The sequence below is a fragment of the Malania oleifera genome, chromosome 2 (assembly GCF_029873635.1).
Source record: "Malania oleifera isolate guangnan ecotype guangnan chromosome 2, ASM2987363v1, whole genome shotgun sequence".
In the NCBI taxonomy this organism is placed as follows: Eukaryota; Viridiplantae; Streptophyta; class Magnoliopsida; order Santalales; family Ximeniaceae; genus Malania; species Malania oleifera.
The window spans coordinates 108,247,695-108,268,661 of NC_080418.1; the positions used below are offsets into that span (position 1 = coordinate 108,247,695).

General features: G+C 37.1%; 1 protein-coding gene across 3 annotated transcripts in view; it reads left to right on the plus strand.

The window, feature by feature from the left end:
• The window catches only part of LOC131149023 (uncharacterized), a 106,512-nt gene that overhangs the window by 37,386 nt on the left and 48,159 nt on the right, over nt 1-20,967 (plus strand). For all 3 annotated transcript variants that reach the window (XM_058099059.1, XM_058099060.1, XM_058099061.1), the window contains 5 exons: nt 527-1,323; nt 3,844-3,972; nt 18,780-18,852; nt 19,153-19,192; nt 19,450-19,522. In XM_058099059.1, the coding sequence (XP_057955042.1) occupies nt 527-1,323; nt 3,844-3,972; nt 18,780-18,852; nt 19,153-19,192; nt 19,450-19,522 (1,112 nt within the window). The remainder of the gene's footprint in view (nt 1-526; nt 1,324-3,843; nt 3,973-18,779; nt 18,853-19,152; nt 19,193-19,449; nt 19,523-20,967) is intronic.

The window sequence follows — 20,967 nt, forward strand, 5'->3', positions numbered from 1 at the left end:
TAATGAAGCTGCTATTCATATTGCCTTCAATGCCCTAGTCTTCCATAAGCAGATGAACACAATGAAGTTGATTGTCACTTTGTTTGGCAGAAAGTTCTGCAGAAGCTCGTTACAACTCATGTGAAGTTTGAATTCCAACTCGCTTATTTATTCACCAAAGCCCTAGGGAATTTTTGTGTTAAATCCATTTGTAACAAGCTAGGAGCATATGATATGTATGCTCCAACTTGAGGAGGAGTGTTACAGTTACTTCAGTTATTTAGTATTGTGTCTGTGTTACTGCTGTGTTAATAAGCATGAGTTAGTCATTGTTTTGTACGTGACGTACATTATAAATAGATGGAGAGACTTATCATTGTATTTAGGTTGGAAAGTATTCCAATTTACACAATACTCTTGACTGATACTATTTCCCTTTTGTACTTATAAGATAATTTACACTGCCTATTCAAATTCAGTGTTTATCAATAAAAGGTATCAAATGAAGCCTAATTGTCCTATCTTTTCTTGGCACCATATCTTTCAGTTTATTGCTGTTGCGGCTCATCCTCCCGATTCCTCTTATCACAAGTTAGGTGTCCCACTCTCCGGTAGAGGTTTGATTCAGATATGGTGTCTTTTAAATGTCACTGCAGAGATGGAAGAGGTGCAGCTTCCAACAAACAAGCGGAGAGGGAGACCTAAAAGGATTCCTGACATCAAGGAGAAATTAACAGAACCAAAGAGGCCAAGAGGGAGACCTAGAAAGAATCCAAATGAACTGAAGAGGCCAAGAGGGAGACCTAGAAAGAAGCCAGTGAATGAAAATGATCAAATCTACGAACAACAATTTGTTCAAGCTCTTTCTGTTGAACTCTCTAAAAATTCATCTGACTTGGATGTTGTAGATCAAGTTTCCTTTAATGCCCTGGAACATGCTGCCCAGAAGCAATCTGGTAGAAAACGAAAAGATCCCGGCCAAGTAGCATCTGAATCTAAAAATAAGACGAAGATGCAGTGTTTTAATGATGGTAATTGTCTACCATTACTGATGCAAAATGGGGACCAAGAAGCTTCTGTTTCAAATCTTGAATCAAGTTACAGCTTTGGACAGGATCCTATGATATCAAGTAGGAATGCTGAAAATAATTTTTCCTTAGAAATTTGCTCGGCTGAATGTTCTATTCCTAAGGATCTTGCTTTACCAAGAATCATGCTGTGCCTAGCGCACAATGGAAAAGTTGCATGGGATGTGAAATGGCGGCCTTGCAATTTAAATGATTCAGAATGCAAGCCTCGGATGGGCTATCTTGCTGTCTTGCTGGGGAATGGATCTCTGGAAGTGTAAGGCTCCTTGAATTTTCAAAATCTTTCTTGTTTTATTTGTGGAGTTCTTTACTCAAATGGTTCTACAAATTTTTCATTTGCTGTGCTTTAGGTATAGTTGGGATTGTATCTCTTAACTTTCAATAACCTTGGTTGAGGTGATGATATAATAAATCATCGTGTAGACTATATTGGTCATCCTCAGCAGACTTCATTTCTCAATGAAGCACAAATTGGCTCAGGAGTTTGTCAGCCCATCCTTTCAATTTATAGGTCTCCCTGAATATTATATTCTTGTATTATGACCTGCAAGAGAAGTGTGGAATATTGAGAATGCAAAGTGAGGAATAAATTTTGATGCCGTAACGTATACCTGTTTCAGAGACTCAGAATGTGATACAGCTGCTGATTGCTAGGACTCCCTCATTTTCTAAAATTTGTTCTTGGACTGGCAGCATGTTCTGAATGATATAGTTGTAATAGCCATTTATAGTATCATGAATTCACACAAAGTACAATTGTTTGACTAAATCTGTTAAAGATCTTAGTTTATGTCTTTTCTGTGTGTAAGGTGGAAGTCGGTGGACCATCATTTTCATGGATATAACTTCTGGACTGGTAGAATTGGACTCTTTTTTTTTGATAGGAATAAGATATATTAAGAGAGAAAAATGTGATTACAACGACAAAGAGGACAATCAATCCCCTTTAAAAAAGAAAATAAATAAAAATAAAAATTAAAGCAATATAAAACAAAAAAAAAATAAAAGACCTAATTAGCAAGTCACATAAGAAACCTCCTCTTTAAGCCCTTGCTCTCACGATTCACTGAGCACTTCTAATTTGCTAGTTGACGCTGCCCATTCTTCAATTTCTTCTCATCTCCATCCGAATGAACCTTGTTACCTCCAGGACTGGAAACCATAGACCCATCTCATCCATTAATTGTTGAGCTTCTACGCCTTTCTGATCAACCTGGACACAACCTGAACAACTGGTGTGGACAGAATCCCTTGCATTGTTGCTCCTTACCCGAACCATCTTCATCTAAAAGTGCCCTCTAAACTTTCCATCGGAGAAGGAGTCACCTATGACAAATCCCCAAGTAAATCAGATGATTAAGAAGCATATCCACACTGATCTCAAATCTCATCCAAAAGAAAACCACCCTCATCCGCAAAGCCACTAATATTGTCACTATCATTCTCAGACACATTACCCCATTTCTCCTTTTCCTCACCTTAATTCTCCTCTCATTTGTATCTCCCTTTTTGAAAGTCCATGAAGTGCTTTCAACATTGTTTATTACATTTTTCCCAGATTTCTTATCAGAATTAACTTCTCCACCTGGCAAACATAAACCTTCTTGAAATTCCTTCCCTAGCAGAATTATCCCCCTTGAAATTTCTTTGTGAACCTTAGTGAAAGCCCCTCCTTTAGATAACGCTCAGGGCAACTTCTTAATCAAGCCCTCATTCTGGCAGCAACCCTCTCGAGCCAAAAGCATAGGTTCACCAGTAAATTTCTAGGGACTAACCGAGGTGCTATTATCCCTGGTTGGAGGTTTCCTTGCTTGATTCACCCTGCTGATACCCTTGTGTTGCACAGTGGATGGCTTGCAAACCCTTTCCTGCAATAGTGTGTTAAATCCATTCTGAAAAAGGGAAAACCTATCTCTGTATGAGAGTTAACTGTGCTGGGCTTTATAGTGGGCTCATTGCCCTTTTGTGACGATTAGAATTTTGAGCCTGGCCAGTAAACCCAATATGAGTTTCAAGAGGCCACTGGCTTTTATTCAAGCTCCACTGGGCTGGAAGTTGGGCCAGATCTCCTCAAAAAACATTTGTGTTTTTGGGCCTGTTCACTCAGGTCCAATTTCTCAAATCCTGGGAGAACCAAAATTCAGCCCATGCAACATAAGTCACACAGGTGGGCCTCCTGTTCTGGGATTTCGTTGCAACATGGGCCAGCATACAATACTTCATGCACAACTTCTTCAGGTTGTATTGATGAACATTTGGCTTTCTGGATTAGTTTTCTGTAATGTATCATTTTTAATTGAAACATGTTGCGGATATTGATCTTGATTATTCTAATGCAGATACTGATATGCTGTTATTTGAGTTGCCAAATCTTTATTTTGAATTATTTGCCAAGTTATTAGAATTTTGGGTTGGAACAACTTGTATTGAATTCTAGTAATGTTTTATATGATTTTTTTTTGTTTGTTCTATTAAGGGCAAAACTAAAATGTATTTGCTCATATTAATTACTCCCAGTTTTCGATGGGGTGCAAATTTTAACCAGAAAGGATTAAAGAGTGTCTGAAATTTACATTCTATTGGGCTATTCCCCTTTCTTATTAATATATCCTATGTAGGTTGTCCTTTCTTGTTTAGCCTTTCCATTGATATCATTCATTTTTTGTTGCTAGCTTTCATATTTCCTTCTTATTATTAGTTATTTATTTTTATTTTTTTCTCTGCACAAGCAGTGATCTATGAAGGTCCTAGCTCATGATTTCTCTTGTCAATGCAGCTGGGAGGTTCCTTCTCCTTGCACCATGAAACTCCTTTATTCTTCTCATGCAGAGGGCACCGATCCTCGCTTTGTAAAACTGGAGCCAGTATTCAGATGCTCAAAGTTGAAGAACGGTGATAAACAGAGGTAGTTTTAAGAAATAGTTTTTATTTGATATAGATGCTTTGATATCTTGTTAAAACAGAAATTAGAGAGTTCTCCAAGTTATTGCAAGATGGACTTACTGGAGTGTCCTTGAGCACTATACTAATCAGATCTCTTCTTTGGTTTGTGTTGCTAGTTAGATTTCTAAGTGAAAGGATTTGTTTCCACTTGTGAACTTAAGGTAAATAAAATGGGATAATTCTAGTCCAATTCAGAAGATGTTCAAAATGTTTGAGGGCGAAAATTTAGCATAACAAATTGCCTGGAATGAGGTAGAATCATTATGGCATATGATAATGTTTCTTAGCTTGATAATTATTCTTGGTCCTTTTCCTTGTAGTCTTTTGGGGCCAAATGGTTACTGGACATGGTATCAAAGCTTGTTTCTTAGAGGTCTTGGGTTCTAACCTTGTTGCTGCCATTTATTATTTGATATTATCTGATTCTCTGCCTACTTTTTTTAGGGGGTGGGGTGGTAACCTAATTTATTCTATTGTTACAACAACAACAATAACAACAACAAACCTTAATTCGAACTAGGTGGGATCGGCTACATGAATTCTTTTCTGCCAATTCACTTGATCGAGAGAATTTTCCTCTACTAGATTAAGGGCTATTAAATCCTTCCTCACCACCTCATTTCAAGTTATTTTAGGCCTACCCCCTACCTCTTTTCATGCTAGAAACAATAACTGACTCACTCCTCCTCATAGTTGCTCTACTAGGCCTGCGTTTCAAATGCCTAAACCATCTAAGCCACCCCTCCTTTATCTTGTCTTCTTTTTATTTGGCCTTATAAATTTTTCACTTTCATTTTTTTATTGCCATCTTAACTTTAAGGACTCTAATTTTGTGAATAAATCTCCTATTTTTAGTCTTCTCCTCATCTGTCACTTCCCAATTCTATCTTTCATTTTGGTTTTCATTGAACAACCTATCAGAATATCTTTACCACCTCTATTTTATGTTGTCTTCTCTAATTAAAATATTGTCATTCTTGTCCTTCATACATTTTACATCACCTAAATCTTTACATTTTCTTTTTCTAGCTCTAGTAAGTTTATAAATTTCTTTTTCTCTTTCTTTTATGTCTAGTCTAGTATATAAAGTATCATTAGCTCTATGTTTAGCTTCACTAATAATTATTATTTTTTTTTAAGTTTTATTTTTTGCATTTTTTCTCGCCTCTATGTTTTTCTAGATTTTCTATATTTTTACAATTTTTTCATATTTATACGAAGTTATTTATTTATTTAATGTCTTGATGACTTTTTGGACTTTTTGATCCCAGCATGAACTTTCTTTACTACCCGAATATCTTTCTTTGGACTCACCTAAGACCTCTTTTGCTATCCTTATGATAGAATTAGCCATTTTATTCTAGATAGTATTTGTCTAGTCACACTCTTTGATCATTTTATATTTGAATTTTTACTATATTATCTACCTTCAAGTTTCATTATCTAGTCCTCTTTGTTGATTTATGTTACTCCTTCTCTTCCATTTTTTAATACGTATATCTAATACTAGGACTCTTTGTTATGTAGCCAATCTTTCGCTTGGGATAACTTTACAATCCTTACAAGATAGATGATACCCGTTCCTAGTTAAGAAGAAATCTATTTGGCTTTTATTATACCAACTCTTGAAAGTTATTAAGTGTTCTTCTCTTTCTATAAAGCAAGTATTCAATATAACCAAATCATAAGACATGGCAAAATTTAAGCTTGTATCACTGGTCTCATCTTTATCTCCATATCCATGGCCTTTAAGTATCCTCTTATTGTCTATTTTATCCTTTCCAATGTGTCCACTCAAATCAACTCCTATGAATTTCTTTTCAGATGTTGGTATCCTTTGTAAAATATTGTCCATGTATTTGCAAAATTTTCTTTCAAGATTTTTTTGCTAAGTCTATTTGGGGACCATTTGTACTAATGACATTCACTATCTCTAGGCCTAAAGCTATCCTAATTTTAGTGATCCTATCTCCTATTCTTTTAACATATACTACATTATCTTTTAGGTATTTGTCTATAATAATTCCCACCTTGTTTTTATGTTTCTCTTTACTAGTGTAACAAATTTAAATCCTGATTTTTCAACTTCTATAGCTTTCTCTCCTATCCATTTCGTCTCTTGAAGGAAGATTAAGTTAATTTTCCTTCTAAACATTACTTCCACTATTTCCATACTTTTTCCCGTAAGAGTCCCTATATTTTAAGTTGCTAATCTAATCTTAGTTTCTTGTGCTAACTTATTGGCTCTCTCCCTTCTGTATTGACCCGGTTTATTCTCTTGACCTAGGTGAATTTGGTGAGAAATCATGACAATAAGATCTAACAAAGTTTCACATTGACTGTCAGCTACCTAACACAACCCTGCTCCTCTATCTAGGCTTGGTACTGGTTGTATGTATGAAGATAATTTGTGTTACATAGGCGAAGTACACGGTTGACTATTTATTTATTTATTTTATTTGCAAACTTATTTCATTTTTAAATCTCACAATACAACTAGTAGAAACCACACTAACAGTACAATGCATTTAAAAAATCTTAAGCACACAATTTTGGGTGCAGGTCCAAGCTAGGCTAAGAACAAAAGTGCAATAGTACTTTTTGAAAATTTTCTATACTCCAAGATTTGCAAATGGAAAACACAAAAACACAAAAATGCATATATTGAGCCTACAAATCATAAACACAAAATCACCATTACTAACCTATTATTGGAATAATAATAATAATAATATTAGTAATAAAAAAAGAAGTAATGAGAGAGGAGGAGGTCGGTGGCTGAAAGTAAAAGGTAAATGACAACCGATTCATAATATTGCTACCCTTTAACACTGGAAATTTGATGCTACTAATGAAAATTAATCGAAGAATATTGAAGCAACAAGGGATTGCAAGAATTCTTTGATCTAAATTCAAGATTCAAATTTAAGATTGACAATGGAGTTGAGTAGTATATGGTGCCGACATAACCTCTCATTGGACTCACGCCCCCTCCTATATAGCCTTGATCAGAGTTGGCTGTTTTTTTTTTTCCCGACACAATCTTGAGCTAAAATGTGCAAACTTGCGTATTTTTAGTCATAATTCTATTGATTCAATCCTTTGGAAGAACTCTAAATTTGGCGTTTCTAGAGAAAGAAAATACTAAGTGCAAAAAAATTGCTACGGGTTGAGACAGAATAAGGTAGGAGGAGACCAGAGGGGGAGTTAGGAGAACACTTGAGACCCGAGGGATTTACAAGTAGCTGAAGTGAACGTTGTAGGGGGGGAAACCAAGGGGGCAGTTCGCTGATTGGGCGACCCTTCGCAGACCAAGGAGCTTTGACGCTGACGGATGGCTCTGACTGACGGCTTTGACGGATGGCGATGCTGACGGATGGCTCTCATAGAGGGGCTTTTATGGACGCCTCTTTGCAAACTGAGGAGCTCTAACGCTGACGGATGGCTCTGACAAACAGCTCTTCGCAGATCAGGCGTGTGGGCTGAAGTCCCGTGGGCCGAGGCTCATTATTGCGTGGAGGCTGGGCTGAGACATAGTGGGTCAGGAACCATGATCGTGTGGAAGTGGGCTGGGTGCTATGGCCGAAGCCCATTTGAGTCTTTGCTAGCTAGTTAGTTTCTTTTACTGTTGTCTTTGTGTAGAAGGGCCAACTCGAGGCCCAAGTGAAAGGAGAGCCCATGTGGGCATCCCAGTACAATTAGTTACAGATTGTTATGTAAAATGTAGTGGCCAGCGAGAATATGGGGGTTAGCTAGAAATTGGAATATGTTCTGTTGCTTTAGGAGAGTGGCTCTCTTAAACTAGCCAACTTGTATTTCTCTCCTTCCATTTTCTTTGTATGCATTGCAGGCAGTGAATCCTATTCATCCCTGTAATTCATTACTTCTGCAATTAATTCATCAAATTATCCATCACAATCCTATTGGATTTATTACAATTGCTAATGGGTTTATTACCATTGGTATCAGAGACAAGTTCCTGCCACCATGGGAGAGGGAACTTGCATGAACCAGATGCTGGAATCCATTGCTGCTTTGAAAAAATCACAAGAAGATCAGTAAAAATTTCAACAGGAAATGCAAATCACTCAAGTAGATCAGCAAAAGTTACTTACCACTATTACTCAGCAGTTGGGAGCTCTCTCCGAGACTATGAAACTCCTCGGTAAGCAGAAACTCGACCAGGAGTGTCTAGGAGGGACATTTGGCCATGACTTCAAGCATCAACACTTTGAGGGCTTCAATAGGGAGTAACACATCACAGATAGAGCAGGTATTCAAACTAAAACTGTGAGAGTTGATTTTCCTAAATTTAATGGTTTGGAAAGGTTGGATTTATAGGGTTAATCATTTCTTCATATTTCATGAAACCCCACCCCATCATCAAGTTTTGTTGGCATCCTTCCTCATGGAGGATAAGGCTTTAATCTGGTTTCAAGACTTGGAGAGGTCTGGTCTATTAATGAGTTGGGAGGCTTTTGAAAGGGCCCTGCATACCCGATTTGGGGTCAATCCTTATGATGATCCATTGGAGTAGGTATCTAACCTAAAACAAACTTCTACGGTAACCTTGTTCAAGGAACAGTTTGAGGAATTATCCAATAGAGTCAGAAACCTAGATGAGGATCATCGGCTCAGTTTGTTTATGGGGGGATTGAAGGAGGAGATAAGGTGGGTAGTGAAACTCTTGAATCCAATCACTTTGCCTATGGCTTGTGGCAAGGCTCGAATACAAGAGGAAAACCTTCTAGCAACCAAGAAGTATATTCTACCTAAACACTTTACCCCATCATATCATCATCCTGTGACCAAACTAGCAGCCAAAACCAACCCCTAGATCCACAAATACTCTCCTGAACAGATAAGAGAAAAGAAGAGCAAGGGGTTATGATGAGAATTGACAAGCACCACTAAAGGATCCATTGCAAGTTCCAGATGGGCCAATCACAAGGTCAATAGCTAAGAAGATCAAGGAAGCGATGTAAGGATTGGTGCAATCCATTACAATGGGGGACAACAGAGCCTAGTGTTTAGTGTAGACTTTTTATTTCAATAAGTATAGGCATGTGGGTCTATTTTATGTTTATTAGTTATAGGTGTTTAGGGTTAATTTATTTGAATTTGAATTTGAATTAAATTAAAATTAAAATTTGAATTTGAATTTGAATTTGAATTTAAATTTGAATTTGAATTTGAATTTGAATTTAAATTTGAATTTGAATTTAAATTTAATTGGAGGGGTTTATAAATAGACTTGTAGCCACATTCTACAAAAAAGGACATTGAATAAAAATGTGAGGTTTTGTTTCTTCTATTGGTTCTTTAGAGAACTTGTGAACTTATCAAGGATTTCTTTCTTGTGGCGTTCAAATTTTATACCTTGGGTTCGTGATTTAATTATAATTACTGTGTTGAGGTTTGTTACTTTATACCTCCGGTTCATAATTTAATTATAATCATTAGGTCAAGGTTTGTTACTTTATACCTACGGTTCGCGTTTCATTTATAAACGTTGGGTCGGGGTTTTCTATCAAAAATCTTAATTTTAGCTTTCTTGGGCACGTTTTCCAATATTGATTGTTGGGTTTCAACGCGTGTTGGTTGAAGTTCGCATCATTTGGTAAGTATTCCAATATTGATTGTTGGGTTTTAACGCGTGTTGATTGAAGTTTGCATCATTTGGTATTAGAGCTTAGGTTCTAAAATTAGGTTTACTATCCTTTTGTCTTTTGTTATAAAAAAAAATAAAAAAATAAGAAAAGTGGGAAATGGAAAGAAGAAAAAAAAATCGAGAGAAAGAAAGAAAAAAAAAAAAGGTGATACTGAAGCAACAGATACATTCACCATACTTATCAAAGTTAATTTTTTTTTTTTTTTTTTTGTCATCTTCCTTTGATTCATTGTTTCTATAATATTTTCTTGCCGTTGGTATTGGTTTCATACTACATGGATTCGAGGACGAATCCTTTTGAAGAGAGGGGGAATGATGAGAATTGACAAGCACCACTAAAGGATCCATTGCAAGTTCTAGATGGGCCAATCACAAGGTCAATAGCTAAGAAGATCAAAGGAAGCGATGTAAGGATTGGTGCAATCCATTACAGCAGGGGATGACATAGCCTAGTGTTTAGTGTAGACTTTTTATTTCAATAAGTATAGGCATGTGGGCCTATTTTATGTTTATTAGTTATAGATGTTTAGGGTTACGTTATTTGAATTTGACTTTGAATTAAATTAAAATTAAAATTTGAATTTGAATTTGAATTTAAATTTGAATTTGAATTTAAATTTGAATTTGATTTTGATTTTTGAATTTGAATTTAAATTTAATTGGAGGGGTTTATAGATAGACTTGTAGCCACATTCTACAAAAAAGGACATTGAATAAAAATGTGAGGTTTTGTTTCTTCTATTGGTTCTTTAGAGAACTTGTGAACTTATCAAGGATTTCTTTCTTGTGGCGTTCAAATTTTATACCTTTGGTTCGTGATTTAATTATAATTACTGTGTTGAGGTTTGTTACTTTATACCTCCGATTCATGATTTAATTATAATCATTGGGTCAAGGTTTGTTACTTTATACCTACAGTTCGCTTTTCATTTATAAACGTTGGGTTGGAGTTTTCTATCAAAAATCTTACTTTTAGCTTTCTTGGGCACGTATTCCAATATTGATTGATGGGTTTCAACGCGTGTTGGTTGAGGTTCGCATCATTTGGCAAGTATTCCTATATTGATTGTTGGGTCTTAACGTGTGTCGATTGAAGTTTGCATCAGGTTATGTTTTAATTGTGATGCCAAATGGCACCCCGGGCATAAATGTTGGGCTCCCAAGCTTTTCCTGTTGGAAGGGAGCGAGTTAAACTGTTTCAATGAAAAGGAGGAACCACCTGGGGTAGTGTGGCATGATTGTCCCAAGGGAGAAGGGTTTGATCAACAGCAGGGAGAAGGAGAGGATAGGGTGGAAATCACCCTACATGCACTAACAAGATCTCCTCACTCCAAAACAATGAGAGTGGTTGGTTCTTTCAAAGGGCAATCATTTGTGATACTGGTTGTTTCTAGAAGCACTCATAATTTCATTTATCCAGTGTTGGTTAAGAGACTTAAGCTGGCCACGAATATTGAAGAGAAGGTGAAGGTGGCTAAGGGAGAGGAAATATGGTGTGAAGGAAGGTGTCCAGCAGTGAGGTTTGCGGTGCAAGGGACTAGATTTGAAGCTAATATTTACTCTCTGATTTTGGGGGGCTGTGATATTGTACTCGGGATTCAGTGGCTCAGTATGCTTGGTGAAATCATGTGGGACTTTGTTAAACTCACTATGAAATTCCATCACCAGGGCAAGGCTGTTTGTTTGCAAGGACTCACTTCCCAAGGGTTAGTGGAAGAGGAAATGGAGGGAAAATTATCTCTTAATTGGAGAGGAAGGGTATTCTGTTACAACCATTGGAAGAAATAGAAGAAATGGCAACTGACAACACTCACCTAGCCCTAACATCCTTGCTAGATGAATTTCAACAAGTATTTGTAGAACCTAAGGAATTACCGCCCATTAGGTCATGTGACCATGGAATAACTCTTAAGGAGGGGACCTCCCCTATAAGTGTAAGACCTTACTGATACCCTTATATTCAGAGAGAGGAAATAGAAAGGATTGTCCTGGAGTTATTGGAGCTAGGAATTGTAAGACCAAGTCATAGTCCTTAATCCTCTCCCATTTTGTTGGTAAGGACAGCTGATGGCACATGGACGATGTGTGTAAACTATTGTGCCCTAAACCAGGTTACCATAAAGGATAAATTTCCTATGCTTGTTATTGAGGAGTTGTTGGATGAACTACATGGGGCTGAGGTCTTTTCAAAACTGGACCTGAGGTCTGGGTACCGTCAAATTAGGGTGAAGGCAAAGGACATACCTACGACAGCTTTCTGAACACACGAAGGACACTATGAGTTCCTTGTGATGCCCTTTGGACTGAAAAATGCACCATCGACGTTCCAAGGCTTGATGAATGAGGTATTTCAACCCCATCTTAGAAAATTCATTCTGGTTTTTTTTTATGACATTTTGGTGTATAGCAAATCTATGGAAGAACACCTCCAGCACCTAAGAATGGCCCTACAAATTCTATTCGATCAACAACTGTTTGCCAAGAGAAGTAAATGCAAATTTGGCTGTCGAGAGGTGGAGTATCTGGGGCATTTGGCATCTCGGGTAAGGGGGTGAGGGCAGACCCCACCATGTTACAAGCTATGATTAATTGGCCTCTACCAAGGACTCTCAAAGCTCTGAGAGGGTTCCTAGGTCTCACTGGGTATTACAGAAGATTTATTAAGGGGTATAGAGCCATAGTAGCACCCCTGACCAATTTACTTAAGAAGAATGGGTTTCACTAGAATGAGGAGGTTGAGAAGGCTTTTGGGGAACTAAAGGAGGCAGTGGCCACACCACCTGTTCTAGCCCTACCAGACTTCACAAAGAAATTTGTAATTGAATGCAATGCATCAGACAAGGGGATTGGGGCAATACTCATGCAACAAGGGCAACCAATAGCATACTTCAGTCAAGCATTGAAAAGGAGAAACCGTCTCATGTCAACATATGAGAAGGAATAGGTAGCTTTAGTAACAGTAGTTAAGAAATGGAGACCCCATATCTTAGGGCAGTCATTCATTATCAAAATAGATCAACAGAGTTTAAAATTCATGTTGGGACAAAGAATGGGCACCCCAGTGCAACAGAAGTGGATCACAAAACTACTGGGATATGATTTTATAGTACAGTACAAAAAGGGACAAGAGAATCAAGTAGTAGATGCTCTGTCCAGAAAAGATTCAGAAAGTGACACTCTTAGCCTAGCAAACAATCATGCAGCAAACAACGATGCAAGTATAATGGTTATTTCATTCCCCACTGTTGGGTGGATTGATGATTTAAAAGCCTCGTAAGCAGATGACAGTGACATACAAAATCTCATGTAGCAAATTCAATCGGGCTCACAAGCAGAAGTTTTCACCTTGAGGGATGGGTTATTATTTTACAAAGGCAAGCTATTTATAGGCAGAAATGAACAGATCAAGCAACAAGTATTACACACAGTTCATGGCAATGCAGTAGCAGGGCATGAGGGATATGAAAAAACAATACAAAGAACCAGAAGAGATTTTTATTGGCGTGGCATGAAGAAAGAAGTCAAGAAATTCATAAAGAAATGCCCTATATGTCAGAAGATGAAAGGGGAAAACACTTACCCTGTAGGCTTGTTACAGCCACTTCCTATTCCAGAACAGGTGTGGACAAATCTAAGTATAAATTTCATAGAGGGCTTACCCCTCTCACGAGGGAAAGATGTTATTTTGGTTGTGGTTGACCGATTCTCTAAATATGCTCATTTCCTACCCCTAAGTCATCCATTCACAGCAAGCCAAGTAGCCCTAAGTTTCATGCATAACATTTTCAAACTACATGGGATGCCTAGAACTATTTTCTTGGACCGGGGAACCACATTTCTAAGTAAATTTTGGTAGGAACTCTTTACTCTATAGGGAGTCCAATTGAAGTTCAGTACGGCCTACCCCTCGCAGACTGACGGTCAGACCGAGGTGGTCAACAAGTGTTTGGAAGGATATCTTAGGTGTTTTGTGGGGGACACACCAACTTACCACTAGCAGAGTACTAGTATAACACATCTTACCATACGTCGGCTAAAATTACCCCTTACGAGATTGTCTATGGTGTACCACCACCACACCTATTGAGCTACCTTCCGGGGACCACCAGTGTGGCGATGGTCGACGATTACCTCAGAGATTGCGAGGTAACACTAAGTCTCCTTAAGACTTGTAGCAGGCACAAAACAGAATGAGAAAGTATGTTGATCTAAAGAGAAAAAAGCAAAATTTTGCAATGGGTGACTGGGTATACCTGTGACTCTAGCCTTACCGACAGAAGACCGTTGCTGTCCGGAGGAATTTGAAGCTGTCACCGAGGTTCTATGGACCCTTTTGGATGTTACAGAAAATTGGAGAAGTGGCTTACAGGCTTGATCTTCCAGTGGGGACCCAAATTCATCTCATTTTTCATGTATCCTAGCTCAAGCCCCACCTGGGGGCTTCAACTCAAGTAAGCCCATGGTTACCACCCACTAATCCCCAAGAAACCCTCAAACTAGAACCCAAAGAAATTTTAGAAAGGCGCATGAAGAAAAGGGGGAATATATTAGCCGCAGAAGTACTGGTTCAGTGGGAGGGATAGGAGAAGGAAGATGCGATTTGGGAGTGGTATTATGCGTACAGGAGCAGTTTCCCCACCTTGTGGGCAAGGTGCTCTGAAGGGGAAGGTATTGCTACGGGCTGAGACAGAATAAGGTAGGAAGAGACTAGAGGGGGAGTTGGGAGAACACTGGAGACCTAAGGGATTTACAAGTAGCTGAAGTGAACGTTGCAAGAGGGGAAACCGAGGGGTCCGTTCGTTGATCGGGCAACCCTTCACAAATCGAGGAGCTTTGACGCTAACGGATGGCTTTGATAGACGGCTCTGACGGACGGCGACGCTGACGGGTGGTTCTCGCAGGGGGGCTCTGACGGACGCCTCTTCGCAAGGGCTCTGACGGACGCCTCTTCGCAAACTGAGGAGCTCTGACGTTGATGGATGGCTCTTTACAGACCGGGCGCGTGGGCTGAGGCTCATTATCGCATGGAGGCTGGGTCGAGACATAGTGGGTCGGGAACCATGACCGTGGGAAGTGGGCTAGGCACTATGGCTGAAGCCCATTTGAGTCTTTGCTACCCAGTTAGTTTCTTTTACTGTTGTCTTTGTGTAGGAGGGCCAACTAGAGGCCCAAGTGAAAGGAGAGCCCATGCGGGCTTTCCAGTACAATTAGTTACAGATTGTTATGTATAATGTAGTGGCCAGCAGGAATAGGGGGTTAGCTAGAAATTGGAATCTGTTCTGTTGCTTTAGGAGAGTGGCTCTCTCGAACCAGCCAACATGTATTTCTCTCTTTCCATTTTCTTTGTATGCATTGCAGGCAGTGAATCCTATTCATCCCTGTAATTCATTACTTCTGCAATTAATTCATCAAATTATCCATCACAATCTTATTCGATTTATTACAATTGCTAGTGGTTTCATTACAAAAATAAAAAATAAAAGTTGAGGATTTGATTTCTTCACTTTCAAGAAAATAAAATTTAGGAAGTGAGAGTGTGTATATAACTCAAGATTTTAGATTAGACAAGTTGGATGGCGAAGAAAAGAAGAGAAGAGAGAGAGAAAAGTTCAGCAAGATGACAAAGAAACTTGTAAAAGAAACCACCTTGATGAACACCAGAACAATGGAGAGAGAGGAAGAGAACGGAGGGCGGCGGGAGGAGTCCAAGATGTCAAATTTCTTTGCTACAATGTTGAGCGACGGCCAAACCCAAACTAAAACTCATACAAGAACATCAGTAAAACATCAAGAGGGATCAATAAACTGGAATCGTTGCTGAAAGTTTTGTAGTAGAAGCTGCAGCACTTGAGGATGTGTTCTTTGAAGAAAGGGGAATCACATTCCCTTCAAGAATCTTTCTTCAGGGCCAGGGGTTCTTTGAAATTTAAAATTTCCCTTTTTTAGAATCTACTGTGATCTAATGTAGGACAGCGAAAAACAGAAACAGATAGAAAATTGAGGGAGAGACAGAGAAAAGAAGAGAAGAAGGAAGAAAAGAGAAAAAGAGGAACCTGCTAGACAGAAACATGAAGTTACAGAACGAAAAAAGAATGAGTAAGCAGAACAGGAAGACTCAAAACCATGTTTATTCTATTGGTCCATTTTCTAAAAGCTTCATATGTTGGGACCAAAGTGTTAGCTTCACAGTGAGACTTGCGAAGGGTTGCTGATGGACATGTTTCCAATTGGAGATCAAACACATAAGTTTAAAGGTCCGTTTCATGGTGGAGAAAAATTTCCATTTTCCACTTCTTAATTTTCCAAAGAATTATAAAAAGTTTTGTTTATTTGTTTAGTTTTTCAAGAGTTGTACTGAAAATGTAGAAAATAAAGAGTTTGTTTAAATGTGCAATGCAATTTTTCATTTTTTATTTCTAAATTCAAGATAATTACAAAAAAGACAACTTGTTTTTCAATTTTCCAAAAATTATATAAGGTAATGTTTGGAATCAAGGAGTTTCGGGGCTTGAATTTGGATCTGTAGGATTTAGAAGAAACTCGATAAATAATCCACACAAATTAAAATTGAAGATCCAATTTCATGCTCCATATACACAAATTAAGACTTAGAGATCTTGAAAATAATAAAGAAGATATTTTCCAACTTTTCTTTATAAATTTGGAAAATTGGAAAACAAGGTGGCATTTTGTAATTATTTGAAGTAGAAATGGAAAGTAAAAGTATTTCAGCAAGCAAACAGTGTCAAAACTGTTTATTGTTCATTTATTTCATACAAATGTTGTAAAATTGAAAAATTGGCTAGCTTTTTTTTGTTATTTTTTGGAAAACTAAAATGGAAAATGAAAGCTGTTTTCCACAACTAAACGGGCCCTAATTGTTTTTGTGTACCCTGTTTCGTACAGCATGGCTCTCATACTAATTTTTTTTGGACCCTTCTTAATTGTGGAAAACATTTTACTTATTTTATTTTTACACTGTTTAGATGGATGAGTGGTATAACATTGAAAGATAAATTAAGGAATGAACATATTCGTGGTAAGTTAGGTGTAGTTCCTATAGAAGTAAGATAAGGGAGGGACGACTCATATTGTATGGACACTTGCAACGTAAGCCACATAGTGCACCTGTGAGAAAGGGAAGAGTGACTTAGTTACTGTGGGGGGCAGTAGAAGGGGTAGGGGTGGACCTAAAATAACTTGGGAGGAGATAGTGAGTAAGGATTTAATATCCTTGAATCTATCAAAAGAAATGGTCCATGATCGCATAAATTGGCGGAAAATGATTCATATAGCTGACCCCACTTAGTGGGACTAAGGCTTGGTTTTGTTGTTGTTGTTGTTTATTTTTAATATTTGAAAATTATAAAAATTTCAACTTATTTTGTAGTTTTTCAAGATTCATATTAAAAAGATAAACAAAAAAGATTTTGTTTTGTTGTGCAAAACATTTTTCATTTTTCATTTCTATTTTTCAAAATAATTACAAAAAGAAAACTTTTTTTTGTTCAAATTTTTTACCATAAATTATATAAGATAATATTTGGGAGCATGGATTTTGAGGCATGGATTTGGATTTATGTGGATTTAAAAGAAACTCAATTCAATTTTAAACTATATGTTGTCTAAATCCATATAGATCCAACTCCAAGATCCAAATTACATGCTCCAAATGCTGGATAAGAAATCAGAAATCTGGAAAATAATAAAAATATGTTTTCCAACTTTCTATATTCATTAGGAAAATTGGAAAACAAGGCGACATTTATTGTAATTATTTAAAAAATAAAAATGGAAAGAATAGTTTCAAAACCTTTTATTGTTTTTTCATTTATTATATACAAATGTTGTAAAACTGGAAAATTAGCCAATTGCTTTGTATTTTTTTGGAAAACTAACATAGAAAAATAAAAAACTGTTTTCCCCAACTAAGTGGGCCTTTAATAATTCAGCATATTTCAAACCAGTGATGGGATGGAAGAATCTTTCCTTGAAAGGGTGCATTTTAGAAGAGTCTTTGAAGGATCTCTTATGATTGTAACATATAGATGGCCCAATTCACTAGCTAGTTGGTTTAATGCTTGTATACTTTGAATTCAGTCATGGTTCCTGACTTTTTTTGAACACTCTGTGAAATTAGTGATACTTTTTTTTTTTAAAAAAATTTCTGTTTCTCTTGTACAGCACTCTTCTTTTTTTCTTTCTGTTTCTCTTGCTTGGACTTGCTGCTGCTTCTGGCCCTCTTAATAAAATATCGTTTACTGATTAAAATAACCCATCATAATGAAGAGAGCAGATTTAAAGAGGTGATCATAATTAGAATGTAATGATTTTATAGTAGGTACATTGAGAAAAGAAATGCTCAACATTGATGGGCTCTGGTCAGTGGTAAGCGCGTCATCAAGTGTGTGTGAGTTGTAGTTGTATCAGGCCCATAAAGCATTGGCATACACTTCCAAAATTTAGTGCATTTTGGAGTGAGTATATATCAGTATGTATTGATGTAATTATCTTAGCTTATAGAAAAGAAAGAAATGCGTGCTGTGACATTGGTAGGCTATGGTAAGTGGTGAGTCCCATGTTGAGTGTGAGAGTTATATCACACGTCAAGTGTGTGTGAGTTGTAGTTATATCAGGCCCATAAAGCATTGGCATACACCTCAAAAATTTTGTGCATTTTGGAGTGAGTATGTATCAGTATGTATTGACGTAATTATCTTAGCTTATAAAAAAGAAAGAAATGTGTGTTGTGACGTTGGTCGGCTATTGTAAGTGGTAACTGGTAAGTTTCACATTGAGTGTTCGAGTTATTTCAGACCTTGATGCATCAGCATATGCTTCTGAAAGTAGCCATTTTGGAGTGTGTGTGTGTGTGTGTGTGCATCAGTCTTGGTGGGATTACCTCAGTTTATAACATTAAAAATGGATTTCATGATAAGTCATTCAACAGCTTCTGTGGGGTTTCCCTATCAGGAAAATGTTATTTAATATCCATGATTTTTCACATGGATTTTCATTACATTTTTATTGTGATGATGTGATATGCACATACACTGTTAATTACTTGCTTATTTAGAGTTCATTATTTTGATATGCAGTATACCTCTTACATTGGAGTGGTCAGTTTCATTCCCCTATGATTTAATACTTGCTGGATGCCATGACGGAACGGTAATATTTGCATCTCATATATATTTTATTTGGCTTTTTTACATTTTACCTTACTCCTGTAGATGAAGCACTGTTACCATTCATCTGCATTCTTTGGGGAATGGAGATTTGTCCCTCAGTAAAGTTATTTACTCTGTTAAAGAATATGTGGTACCTTTTCTATTAGTATGTAATATCATTTGATTGAATATCCCTGGTACACTTAGCTTCATTGTACTGTTTAATGTTGGAATTTCCACAACCTTGTCATCTGGAATCTGCATAGATTATCAGAACTAACAAATTTGCCTATAAATTCAGGTTGCTTTGTGGAAGTTTTGTACAGGTGATTCATCTAAAGGTAATATATTACGTTTGACCTCTGTGATCAAAATATGGTTTATGCAAAAGGTTGAGGGTTGTGTATCTGTGGCTTTCTAGTTCTACCATTATGCATAAAGGTCTATCCTCTATTTGTAGTTATCATCATCAGATGTTTTTTGTTTTAAAAAATAGTGGGCATGCATGTAGAATGGACAAGTAAAATACTTCCTGTACTTGTCTCTTTCGTATGGTGTGAGATTAATGTCTTGTTTTTCTTTCCTACTTTTTCTGCAGATACGAGGCCTTTGCTTTGTTTCAGTGCAGATACAGTTCCTATAAGAGCTTTGGCCTGGGCTCCAGTTGAAAAGTAGGTAGTGTTAAGACACTTTTGTTAAATCTTGATGTACATTGTTGGCCACAACCTAATAACTCAAGCTTTTGGGTAAAGTGGTATTCTAACATGGTATCAGAGCTGGTTACTACCAGGAGGTCTTGGGTACTAGTGTTGTTGCCCACCTTAATTATGTGCTGTTTAAAAAAAATTATTGTATTCCATGTAATGGGTGTTATCTATTGTGTGTGTATCACTCCACGTGCTGCCAGGCTACACATGTGGGGGAGTGGTAAAGCTTGATAAACAATGTTGGCCTACAACCTAATAGCTTAAGCTTTTAGGTAAAGTGGCAATCTAACAACTTTATTATGTTTTTTTGTTTTTTTGTTTTTTTTCTTGTTGGGTGGGCATTCTGTGTTTTATCTCTTGTTCTTGGTTTCTTTCTCCTTATTGAAAATGATGCTCTTGGGCACCTCACACTGCAATTTCACTTGGAGAAATTCTGTTGTAATGATTAGTGTAGTACTCCTTTTTTTTTTCTCTTATCTATTTTCACATAATTGGGCAACTTTGTCATGGTGTCTTGCATGTCTAAAATGGATGTTTGCATAGCGATTATCACGAAATTATGTAGATGAAATATGAGAATAGAAGAATAAGAATAAAAATAGAGGCAGATATGGAGAAAAACTGAATAAGAAAACCTGGTTACTGGAGCAAAGTTAGACGATAAGTTTTCTCGTTATATAAATCTTGATTAAAACAGCACATTTAGATTACTGTTGTATAAAGTATCTGTATAATACTCCAACTAAAGCTATATCATTGACAACAATGGCACACATGACCTAATTAGTCACAACTAGTTAGATTCCATGACATCAATATCCCAACTAATGCTTTCTTTAGGGGTGACGACAATATCCTGTCATATCCTCACTAACTCCTAGTTGTGCATCTGCAGGTGGAAGTCCCACTTGTGTGACAACACTTTAATGATGATATGAAAGTGGCACTACCTCTTTTTTTCCCTGAGCGAGTGAAGCTACCTTTTATAGATGAAAATAGAAATAGACTGAAAGTGATACATATACCTGGGGCAGAGGGAATGCCACCATCAATTGCTGAAATTCAACTGTGTCCAGTACCTGGTCCATAGAAAACAGATATAAAAAGCTTCTGCTTTTCCTTGGGCTCCAGATACTAGTTTATATACAAAATATATTTATATACAATATCTATCGCAACAGAGTTACATTCACAGGAGAAGTCACCAGTCACAAGGTTCCAAATTTGGGAAAACAATTAATTTAGGCTTGTACTTAAAAAAAAAGAAAAAGAAATCTTTCTATGGTTTTAAGATCAATGTCTTTCCAACACTTGCCTTCACAAGGAACTATAAATATCTTGTAATAACTTGGAACCACTTATTAATGTCTGGTCATGCTGATGCAAGTGGTGCACGTAGAGGGAGAGAG